The following is a 12,656-nucleotide window of genomic DNA, read 5'->3' as shown; positions in this document are numbered from 1 at the left end:
GAGCTTGTAGATCTGCTATTTTCCAAAGATTTTTTATACATTTTAGAAATTTGAAAACTTGTGAAATGGAACATTCTGCATAATGAGTACTTTTTACTTTTGTAAGTAAATTTTGATGCCAATACCTTTTGTACTTTTACTCAAATACATTTTGATAACAGGACCTTCACTTCTATTAAAAAAATGGCTACAATATAACATGACACTTATTACGGTATACTAGAAAGAACAAAGTTCACACCCTCTCCAACTACAATTTACCTTTCAAAGTCTTGTATTTATTTACCTGACAGTTCTGGCACAATTCAGAGGAATAGTGACAGTGCTGTCTGTGGAAGCAGTGGTCCACACGATTATATTATATCTCTCCAGCAGAGGGCAGTGTATGGGGGAGACTGACTCAGTAGTCACCACAATGCAACAGTGGTCCAGTGCAGTGGTTCTCAACCTTTTCAGGCCGCGTCTTCGACCCCCCAAAATAATCATATTTGAACTGGGGACCCCCCACCCTGTTAAGCAATTGGAATTGTAAGAGCTGAGGCATTACATTTTGTTTGACTCAGTTCCATAGATAAATATTGTGAAAATAGCAAGTTGTGAGCTTGTAGATCTGCTATTTTCGCAATATTTGCCTCTTATATTATTTGACAATTTGGCCAATGTTTATATAATATAGTTTGTTGACTACTTTTCTGGTATTCAAAAGGTCTGAAAAGTCCTTAATTATTGTCACTTCACTGATCTGGGGACCCCCTCCCCTTAAAATCATGTGAAAAATCAGTATACTACATGCATAGGCTACATGAATGTAGACACACTAATGTTCACCTGCCATTCTGCACTGAATTTATGCTGTGGTGATGTCCTGAGACCTGGCTGTGAGCGAGACCTGGCCAGGATAGCTGCACTGCATTTAGCAACAGTCAGAGAGAGAAACCATAAAATCAATTCATAAAACCTTATAGGTCTCATAAAAAAAGATGACAGAAAGCGAGAGAAAGCAAAGCGAGACAGAGGTCAGATGAGACAGACAGACAGTGAGTCAGAGACGCACACAGTCCTGTGAGTCAGAGTCATGTGTTCGTCAGGTATGTTCACAAACGAGGAATTTGACTTAAAAATAGGAATTTAGGAATGACAGAGTAAGAGGTGCGATCAGCTGTGTGAACAACAGCACTGTATGGATATATATGATGAAACAAGGCATGTATCATATTGCACAAACCTGTTAGAAATAATATTGCACTGGTTATAAATTGTAAATGGTGCATTTATATAGCACTTTTATCCAAAGTGCTTTACATAGATTGTGCATTACATTCACACATTCACACACACCGATGGCAGAGGAAACCATGCAAGGCACCAACCTGCTCATCAGGAGCAATTAGGGGTTCAGCGTCTTGCTCAAGGACACTTCCACACCAACTCTGGGGGAGCCCGGGATTGAAACCTCACGGTTCCCATCCGGCCGCTCTACCGGACACTCTACCCCTGAGCCACTGCCGCCCCCCTGCCACGGTTATGCTACAGCTATTGTACATTTAAATATTGTACAGATATTGGACTTGTTAGGTGCATGGGTGCAAATAGCAGGAACAAGGAATGATGTGTACATCACTGGATAACAGAGCTTACAGTCTAATAGGCTACTGTTCTATAATTCAGTGCTGGTATATGGGTCAGGTGTTGAGCAGTGAAACCACACGTGGGAAGACACCGCTTGTGTGCCTGGATCTTATACGGCTTTGATTGTTGGACTTGCGTCCCAGACGGTAGAACTTCAGAGAGTTTGTGGCCAAGAAGATGAGAGGGATCAGAGATGATCCTGCCCACTCGCTTCCTGGCCCTGGAAGTGTGCAGTCGTTGACGATGGGGGTGGAGGAGGGGAGGGTTTGTGGCAGAGTATCTTTTCGGCTGACCTGATGATGATGTCCTTCAACCAGTGAGTGTCCAGGACAGACTGTGATGGCATCAGTGTAGAACTGCACCATCAGAGAGCTTGGATTTCTTCAGCTGCCAAAGGAGATGCAGCTGAATTCTTTTGTAATGACTTGTGTGTCGATGCCAACTTAAGCATGTTCATGTTATCTGTGGCCGTGTGGAGTTATGTGGTGTGTCGGTGATTTAAGCTACATGATGTCAGGGCTCTATGAGGAGAATGACATCACTGGACCAGTTTAGGAAAAGATTACAACCAACTGGAAGTGATCCAGGACGATGAGCGGCCGAGGCGCTCCAGATGTGCATGAGTGAGTGAGTGCGTGAGTAACTTTGTGCGTGTGCGTGTATGTGTCGGCTCATCTGGATGGACACATACACTTGTGTGCAAAGTCACTCACTCACTCACTCACTCACTCACGTGTGTGTGTGTGTGTGTGTGTGTGTGTGTGTGTGTGTGTGTGTGTGTGTGTGTGTGTGTGTGTGTGTGTGTGTGTGTGTGTGTGTGTGTGTGTGTGCGTGCGTGCGTGTGCGTGTGTGTGTGTGTGTGTGTGTACAGCCAACAGGCAGAAGTCCTGAAGGTCATCCCTCTGTGTTTTATAGGCATGGATAAACAGGGAGGTGATTTCATTAGAGTTAAACACACACAAACGTGCGCACACACACAAACGTACACACACACACACACACACACACACACACACACACACACACACACACACACACACACACACACACACACACACACACACACACCTCTGTGTTGTGCTCCTCTCTTATTCCATCTCTTCCTGTATCTCATCCTTCTTTCTTTTGTTTTTCATGGCCCCATTTTCCTTACATCTTTCTTTTACTTCCACTTCCTTCCATCTTTTCTCATCCTCTGACTCCTTCATCCTATCACTCTCTATCCCTCCATCTCTCATCTTTCTGCCCTTCCTGTTTATTCTTAGTAACTATGTTCCCTTCTCTTCAAACTCACCACTTCAGTTGGAAATATGTTACTTTCAACAAGTGACACGGTTGTAAAATGAAGTATAAGTTATGATGATCTGTCACATGATTCTGCCTTTCTTTTCCTTTTTGTTTTTCTCAGCACATAAAAGCACCGCAAACACCATACATGTTTAATAAAAGATGCCACTTGTTCCGCCCTTTGATTTCCTAATGAAACACTAGAACTGGTTCACACAGGAAGAGAGTGACGGAGATAGGAGAGAGAAGGAAATGGAGAGAGAAAGAGAGAAACACAGAAAGTGGGAAGAGATAGAGAGAGACAGCAAAGGAATTTCAAAGTAGGCCTACTTATTTCCATAGAGATGACAACATGCATTTTCCTAAAGATTGCTCCAGTAGAAATTGAGGTCATGTCACTCAGGCAATTCATCTAGGAGCAGCACTGATCAGGCAGTCAGACACATTCATCTTTAAATGTGTGATGAGGTCATGGGATAGGTGGATTACACCTCCACTAAAATGATTCCCCGTTAAAAAGCAACACATATTTAAAAGACACAAAGGAAAAATACAAAGAGCAAATATTTCATAGGAATTTCAGTTCACTTCCAAAATGACAGGGAATTTAAAATGATGTATCTACTGTTTAAAAAAAGTATATGACAATATATAACTATATAAACTATATGAAAATGTGTTTAAGGACAGTGATGGATTATCCACTGAAACAAACAGTTTCACAACAAAATTCATTTACTAAAACATCTTAATGTCTAGCATATAATAGCCTCGTCCACACTGGAATCACAGCAAAGTGCCCAATTCAGTAGGTGCATTCTAAACTGGGTGGGATGACTATTAATGTAAAATGATCCATAGAGCTAAATTAAAACAAATCTTTGGCGCTTTCTAAAGTATAGATAACTTAAAGGTAGGGTAAAGTGATCTTTTTTTGTTAAAATAAGTGTTAAATAGTTAACTAGTTGTTACTCCTGCTCTTTAGTAAACAGAAAATGCATTTTCAGGTCATGATACCTATTGTATCCAATCAGGAGAGAGAACTCGCACAGAATACAGATTAAACAAGTGAAATTGGAAGTGATGACACTAAGACTTGATTTTAGACAAACTTGGAACTGGAACACTATAAAATTGAAGCTGATAAATGGGTACTCTTTCCTGACTGGCTGAACATTTTCAGCCTACCTGAAAATTTATTTTCTGTTTATTAAAGAGCTGGAGAGATGGTTTTAACCAAAACATATCACTTATCCTACCTTTAAATCCCTAGGTGACAAAATGATAGCATTATAATTGCAATTATCTTGATCTTCTTTAGTCGAATACATTCAATGCATGACGTGTTATGATTCAGATGGGAAGATTTATGGGATTTTGGAAAAGATATCTTCATACACAAGCTGTAGCCTATGGATATGAAGCTGCACAAAATTCTTCATGAGTTTTGTTGTATTGTTTTTCCCCCTAAGGACCCCAAACCAGCTCATGTAAAGTTATAGACTGATTGTCACCCTCTGGTGGCCACAGCGACTTACCAACCCCATTGTCACTTATAAAGACTATTTCACATAATAATACTGGATAAAAGACTGTGATATGAAAAACCCTCAGTCCAATCAATCACAATGTAATCAAAAAAATAACAAACAAATAAATTCAATCTATTATTATTGGCAATATGGGTTTGAGACACTGTTAAAATATAAACGCAAAGCAAGAATAAAAGTAAAATAAATTGCGCATCTGATTGCAGTTGCATTTTTAAAAAAAGAGTCCCTGCTAACAAACATTACGACGCATACAGCATTTTCTTCCTTCCTCCCTCCCTACACAATCTAGTGAACCATACGTGTCTGCCTGGCAGTCCGACTGAATCTGATACCTCCTGGTCTCTCAGCCCTCTGGGGCCTGTCAAAGTGTCCTTCACTGCAATAATGTCTCACTGCAGGACCAGAGGAGGAGAGTGATCTGTTGATTAATGAACGGACTGCCGGTGGGGAGTACTATTGATTCACACGGTCACAGGACATGTCAGCTGAGGCAGAGAAAGAGAGAAAGACAGAAAGAGAAAGAGAGAGAGCAGGCAGCATAGGCAGCAGCCTATGGCTTCTTAATTGGGAGCGGTGATCACTGTGGTGATTAGGAAAGTCCTGCAAGGAGACCGGTTGACTGTGAATGTGGACAGACAAAGAGAGAGAGAATCAGAGATGGTGAGCAAACAGCGGTCCTTAAAGAGCAGCAGATGTCATCCAGATGTCAACCTCCCCCCTCTCGCAAAGCCAGGGGTCAGAGGTTAGCATGTGAGCCACTGGCCTGTGACTCCGGGGAATTGGACAAAACAAGAGCACTGTAAACCCCTGAGTGATAATCTAACTCTGAGTGTGTTCAAATGGAAAAGGATAATTTTTTTAGGGTGTACCGTATTTTCTTCTGTCCCATGTTTTAACCATGGAAATGTTTTTCTGAGCACACATGATGCCACTAAAGTACCAGTGAAGTTAAAATCATATTTAAGATCTGTAGACTCTCACTCTAGTGTCTTTTTCCAAACTAATGATAAACATTGTTACTGGGCTTACGGTGACATTCATGGTCTCATTGGGCCTGTTTATCGTGGTCTACATGCTTGATCCGACCCCCCACTTGCAACATTTTACCACATCTTTTACATGCACGCACGCACACGCACACACACAAAACTGTAATTTTGACAAACAATTCTTAGACATCGCCCGTACATATTCAAAATCCAACACATATCATATTTCTGACTTTCTTTTTTCAGGAAAAAAAAAGACCTTCCCTTTGAGAGGTACGCGTGTGACTTAATGGCATCCAAAGGGATTGAGAACTCAATAATGCCACACTGAAGATCATTTCTTTTTAAAGTACATGCTCTGTGTTAAGCTCCCTTAAGCTTGTGCATGGTACCTTTCAAGCTGAGAATGTACCTTTAATGAGTACGGCACAGATGTGTGCAGAAGTGATTTGTGTTATCCTTTGACTTCATCACACTGAAGCACTGTGGACCTGGTCAAAATTGGTCACCTTGGACTTTTAGTCTATATATATAACCAGAATTTATTGTCCTTTCTTGAAAGCCACCATCACTCTTGGAGTTAAAGCATCTAAAGAAAGATGCAACCTTTTAGTTGCTAAAAGGTGTCACAGTACCATGGTGAGGGAAGAATTTATAAAAAGGTTTGACACTTGCCGCTCACATTTTGTTAAAAGCAGCTTTTACAGGGCTCCCCGCTACCTCTCCGAACTCCTCAAACGCCACACCATGTCCCCTCCCGCTCCCTCAGGTCTGGTCCTTGACATCCCCAAGACAAAGAAACGAACCTGGGGTGACATACAGTAGGGCTTTCTCAGTTGCCGGCGCCCCACCCTATGGAACTCACTCCTAGCTCACATCAAAGCTGCCCCAACCCTCGCCACGTTTAAAACCACACTCAAAACCCACCTTGTTAGACTCGCATTCCCTACCTAATCCAAATCCCCCTCATCTACCTTTTATTTTTCAACATTTTTGTATTCTTAGTTTAACCTTTTCAACTATTTTTTTCCAAATAAAGTTCTTATTTTGTTTCTGTTTTCTGCAAAACGACTTTGAGTATCTAGAAAAGCGCTATATAAATTGTATGTATTATTTCAACCTGGGAATCTTTTGATTCCCAGGTACAATACTGTTGCTGTGACTGTAATGGTGCAGTGGCATCAAGATAAAAGAAAAGGCTATTTCTGCCACTGAAGGTAGACAGCAGCCATTCCACAAGGTTTCTTTCAACTAAAGATGCCAAGTTGTTAAGAGACAGTGGGACATCCACATATTAAAAGGGATAGTTCACCCAGAAATGTACTATTGGTAAAAGCACTATTGGGTGAAGAACAACTATAGGCACAGGAACAGCGCTGTTTCAGTCATAAACAACTGAAATGTACATCTAACAACCTCAAAGAAAATGTACAAAGTAGCAGTCGCCAATTTTTTCCCTCCATGAATACTGAATAAATAAAAAGGAACTACAATTTAATCTACGTAGGTAGCCTTTATTTATTATCTACATTAAGGATACAAGTAAACCACGTACACACAGTATCAAGGCATACAGAGTATGAACAGCTTATAATAAGGTGCACTGCATCGAGGGCCACAAAGCATTCTGCATGTAGTGAGGCATAAAAATAATTATGCCAGAGGTATTATATATAACTTATTATATAAGTCTGATGTATTATTAGTCTTTGGTATTTAAGGCAATTCCTTCTTTAGCATTTTGTCTTGTGAGTAGTAATTCTAACACATTGTATTTGGTATAGCAATAAAGCATTCTAGATGGATCAAATATGTGTGTGTGCATGATTAGATCACTGGTTCCAGGACAGGAAGTAGAGACGTCCCGTTCCATCACTGCACACCAGCTCATTGGGGTGGTCTGGGTTCACCTCTAGAACCAACACAGGCCCTCTGCACACAAACATACCCACCTGCAAGGAGAGCAAGGTTATTTAAGTTAACGATGGAAAAACATTTTGGATAACTGAAATAGAAATTTACAAAAAAAACGATAACTAACTGAAACAGTGTAGTGTGTTTACAAGAGTACTGTAACTAAAACGGACGAAAATCATAGAGAAAATATCCTTAGTTTTAGTCTTTGGCAAAAATCTTCAAACATAGCAAAAATAGAAGATCTACAAGGTCACAATGGGTAGCATTGCAATGTGATGTGAGCTTGTAGATTGCAATTTTTGTGACCTTGCTTAATCTTGCCCTATATATATATATATATATATATATATATATATATATATATATATATATATATATATATATATATATATATATATATATATATATATATATATATATATATATATATATATATATTATTTTTTAAAGATTTATTTTTGGACTTTTATGCCTTTATTGACAGGACAGTAGGCTGACAGGGAATGGGGAGAGAGAGATGAGGAGTGACATTCAGCAAAGGCCGTCGTGATCGAGACTCAAACCCACAACGCGCTGTCAGGCTACACTGAGCCTGGGTGCCTGGATGGTCCAGCGGTCACGTCTTAATCCATATATTACAATAATAAAACTAACACTACATTCTTTTCACAAAAAAAAATACACAGACAAGAGAAAGGTGAATGAAACCAATGATCTTTGAGATAAGAGGAAAATCATGTTGAGATTTCACCACAGATGGATACTGCATTCTGTCAGTAGTAGTAACATAACATAATCTGTGTTATACAGCATTGGTTCTTTAAGTGGGGTTCGGGGACTCCCCAGGGGTCCTTGGGGGGGTACCAGGGGGTCCCCAGCACATATATTAGTTAATATAGAGTCACAATCATTTTAACCACTTTAACCATATTTTATACTTTGGCTATTTTTGAAAAATCCTGGCACAAAAATATATTTAGAGACAGGGGGTCCGCAGCAAAAACAAGACATAATTTTGACGGTCCTTGACATGAAAAGTCAAAACTCAAGTAACATTTTGAACACAGGCCTTTTACTTGTAACAGAGTATTTTTATATTGTGGTATTGCTACTTTTACTTAAGCAAAAGATGTGAGCACTTTTTACACCCCTGGTGTCAACCCACTCTCACAAAGTGGTTGATTGAACTACGCATCATTCCGTTCCATTTCTTACAGGTTTCTGGCTCCAGGAGCTCACATCAGGCGAGTGGTTGAACCTCAGGTTCCCCTTCATGTCTCCAATCACCACAAAGTCTGAGCATAGAAGAGACACATCAGATCTTCATGTACAAAGCAACGTTGTCCATCAATCAACAACGAACTGTTACGGGTGCACTTAACCCATTTAGACCGGGGGAAACAATCTGTGTCAATTTCTTTGGCTATTTTTTAAAAATCGTTTGAGCAAATCTTTGAAAAAAAAAAAAAAAAAAATTATATATATATATATATATATATATATATATATATACACATATATATACATACACACACATACACACACACATATATATTTTTTAAAGCAAACATTTGTAACTCAAATAAATCAGTTTTCTGAAAGACTTATGTTGCTATATCAGTGTTACTCAAACTTTTTCATGTCAAGGACCCCCAGAATTATATGCATTTGGCCACGGACCCCCCCCCCCCCCCCCCATCTCAACTTCCAGGGACACCCATGAAGCAAATATTTGAGTTACAAATGTTCCCTTTAAAAATATATATATATTCAAATTTGCGATTCTTTAAAAAAATAGCAGATCTACAAGCTCATGTGCCGCGCTATGAGCTTGTAGATCTGCCATTTTTGAATAGCCCAAAGAAATCTTAAAATGACAATGGTGCGTTCTTTTCATTTAAAAAGTTATTTTTAAGTTCCATTGCACTGCAGTAAGTAACTTTGAAATAAGAAAATGCTGCAGAAAGAGAGATTAGAAATGATATAACTGCTGCTGTGAGAATAACATACCTTTATCCAACGTAAAGGCCGTTACCAAGGTCCTTGCTTGGACATCCATTAGCAGTTCATTCCATTCAATCAGTTCCGTAAAACTGAATGAAGTACGGAGTGTTGTCATGGAGCCCAGGGCAAACTGTGAGGAAGAGAAGCAACATTTGTTTGTTATGTTTGTGGGAACAGTGTTATTTGGTGAACATGATATACATTTAAAAATAGCTCCGACATACAATATAATTTTGTTTTACTATGGCCAGAAAGCGACATTTCTTTAACCACTGGACAGAAATGCCTAAAACACAAAAGTATCAAAACCCCATTGTGTGATAAGTAGCCTCTAGCAATAAACAATTGGAACTGCACACTTGTTAGAGACAATGTTTCGTATACACAGTCAAACTCACTACAAAGCCTAGTTGGACACGTCCATTGCTCTCGCCCATTAACCACATGCCTTTCTCATCGTCCTGCAGTAGTCCCAGAATGTGGCATTCCCTCCTCCACCTGAGACACAAGACAGACACATACATATTTGTCCGTTTAGGTTTCAGTACCAGTAACTTTTTTTTACAGCGTGTCTCTTGCTGTCTATAAAAGGGCCCGTTTGTTTGTCTGGGGCTAATCTCATAAACCGCCGGATAAGTCATGGGACATTTCTTACGCACACTGCCAGTAGGGCCAAAGACGTATCTCCCACACATTTCTTTTCACGTTTCAAAATGTGATTTCTTTCATCATCTTATAATGAAAGTAAATTGGGCTCTGATCGGGCTGAAATCTTACCCAAATTTGGAGTCATATGTCATAGATACGTCATAGACGACCAATGTCATGATCTCATGAATGGCTGACGTCACAGACTGGCCACATGAAGTCAGAGATCCACATTGGAGCCACGCGTTGTCATAGATAGTATTTTTACAGGTTCTTAAAGACCCAGAACAAACAACAAAACTATGTCTCCTTGACCATTCTCTTTGTAAAGAAAAAAAAAAGTGTGATATGGTAGGTTATGGTCAAGCTTGGATACTAGCATGACATAAAAAAAACACATACAAAACATACTCCAGGGTTCCCACACATTTTTAACAATGAATCTTCAAAACGTATTTCACCGCATTTCCAGGCCTATAGCAATCATACTGTAGGTGCAAAAAGGGCTGTTACACCAGTGTACGTATTTCACGTAACGCTAGACATGTTTTGGGACATGTTTTTATGAACAAAATCAATAGCCAAAAACGATGGAAATTATATCCAAACATTTTCCAAAACATTTGATTAATTCCAAACCTTTTCTAGGCTTGGAAAACATTTTTATTTTATTTTTCTCTCCAGGAATTTCATGACCGTGGGAACCCTGATATTCATCACAATACATAAAACACACAGTAAACATATATAAAGCAGGCTATTTTACTGGCTGATGGTGTTCTCCCAGTTGTCATCATCATTGGAGACTTTAGCTATGAGTCCGCTCTCGAATGCAGCGATCAGGATAGAGATGTAGTGGAGGTGCATCGCTGGTTCCGTCTGTTTGTAGGTGGATACCTTCGCCAGGCTAGGAGAAAATGGACCACAAACGTGAACAATAATCAGTGGTGGAAAAAAGTACCCACATGTTTTACTTAAGTAAAAGTATCAATACTGCAATGTAGAAATACTCTGTTACAAGTAGAAGTCCGGAATCTAAAATTGACTTGAGTAAAAGTACAAAAGTATTGGTATCAAAATGTACTTAAAGTACCAAAAGTAGAAAGTACTCGTAATGCAAAATGTCCCATTTCACAACTTTTCAAATGTATAAAAATCTTTTGAAAATAGCAGATCTACAAGCTCACAATGTGTCACATTTCAAAGGGCCGAAATGTATACAGGGCTTAAGTGGTTAATGTATGTTTAGTAATAAATATCAAAAAAGTAACTAGTAACTAAAGTTTTCAAATGATTGTAGTGGAGTAGAAGTACAATATTTGCCTCTGAGATGTAGTGGAGTAGAAGTAAAAGTATTGAAAATTGGAAATACTCAATTAGTGACAGTGCTGTGTGTTTACCTCACAGCGCTGTGTTGAGGGTTCCACTGCAGCTTCCACACATTAACAGACGGCTTCCTGCAGCCGACGGCAAACTGTCCTTCAGGCATGGAGCAGATGGCTGTGATGCCGCTATCAGAGGCCTGACACATGATGACACAATCTACTTACAGTACAGTACATGCAAACACACACACACACTCTAGCAATTTCGACCAATCAATCGTATTATTTAATCTGGTTTCAAGTACTGTATATTTACGGTCTGATGCTGCAATGTGTGTATACAGTATACACAGTGTTGTCCAATCTATATATGTCAGTATATTGTCCTACACTATATACTCTTATCCTAAATCTGTGTAAACATATACCAATATAATATACTGTAGTCAAATACATGCATGCCTGCTGGCAAATACAAATATTTGTAGGTATTCATACTTCAGTTATTGACACGCAACATTTTAGCTTGTAGATCAGCTTTTTCCGGTGCGCAACTAAGTATAAATCAGGCATAAGCCACACACACACAGTTTACCTGCTCTTGGCCAATCACAGTGTTGTGCTGCCATATTTCCAGCAGGCCAGATTCATAGCCAGCCAGCAGCAGGGTGTCTGTCTGATGGTAGCACACGGCTGTGACATTACCTTTCAGACTGGGAGGGATCTCTGGAAACACAGGACGCAATACAGAGTGAGACATTACTGAATGAAACACATTCCCTCAAGTTCACAGTTCAATACAGAGAATTTTAAATATAGTCTAGACTCTAGCACAAAAGCGTTCAAAGGGCAGGGAACTAGGGTTTGCAGCAGAAGGAATGCGGAAACAAAATGGCATAATGGACATAGACATAATGTTAGACATACAGTAATGTATTACCTTTAGACCATGTCCAGCACCTCAGTGAACAGTCCTCAGACACAGAGAGGAATTCTGGGACTCTGTCCTTGGTCACCATTCCATAGATTGATCCACTGTGATCATGGAACGTACTGAAGTGTTCCACCTACAGGACAGTACATACACACATAAGGTACATACACACACAGTCAATTTGGCAACACAGATTCGGCAATTCAGATTTGCCTGCCAGGAAATGACACCTCCCCCCCTAGCCTGGTCACGCACGGGTGTTTCCTACCTAGTCTCAGTAACGCCCCCTTCGGTGTAACAGTAACAACGTCGGAGGCGCGTCTCTGGCGGGCTTGAGCAACAAGAGGCACCGCCGAGTGAGCCTTTAGGC

General features: G+C 39.9%; 1 protein-coding gene across 1 annotated transcript in view; it reads right to left on the bottom strand.

Annotated features, from left to right (window-relative positions):
* Positions 1-6,973: 6,973 nt before the first annotated feature.
* The window catches only part of LOC308093389 (telomerase protein component 1-like), a 120,263-nt gene continuing 114,580 nt past the window's right edge, over positions 6,974-12,656 (bottom strand). The window contains exons 52-59 of the mRNA XM_080439725.1: positions 12,293-12,419; positions 11,948-12,078; positions 11,428-11,549; positions 10,794-10,934; positions 9,778-9,877; positions 9,386-9,509; positions 8,591-8,670; positions 6,974-7,410 (exon numbers count right to left, since the gene is read on the bottom strand). Coding sequence (XP_080295851.1) covers positions 7,291-7,410; positions 8,591-8,670; positions 9,386-9,509; positions 9,778-9,877; positions 10,794-10,934; positions 11,428-11,549; positions 11,948-12,078; positions 12,293-12,419 — 945 coding nt within the window. The 3' untranslated portion in view covers positions 6,974-7,290. The remainder of the gene's footprint in view (positions 7,411-8,590; positions 8,671-9,385; positions 9,510-9,777; positions 9,878-10,793; positions 10,935-11,427; positions 11,550-11,947; positions 12,079-12,292; positions 12,420-12,656) is intronic.

This window comes from Gymnoscopelus braueri (assembly GCF_963280865.1).
Source record: "Gymnoscopelus braueri genome assembly, chromosome: 10".
Classification (NCBI taxonomy): domain Eukaryota; kingdom Metazoa; phylum Chordata; class Actinopteri; order Myctophiformes; family Myctophidae; genus Gymnoscopelus; species Gymnoscopelus braueri.
Note: the sequence above shows the minus strand (reverse complement) of the source record. Positions and strands in the feature narration are given on the sequence as shown.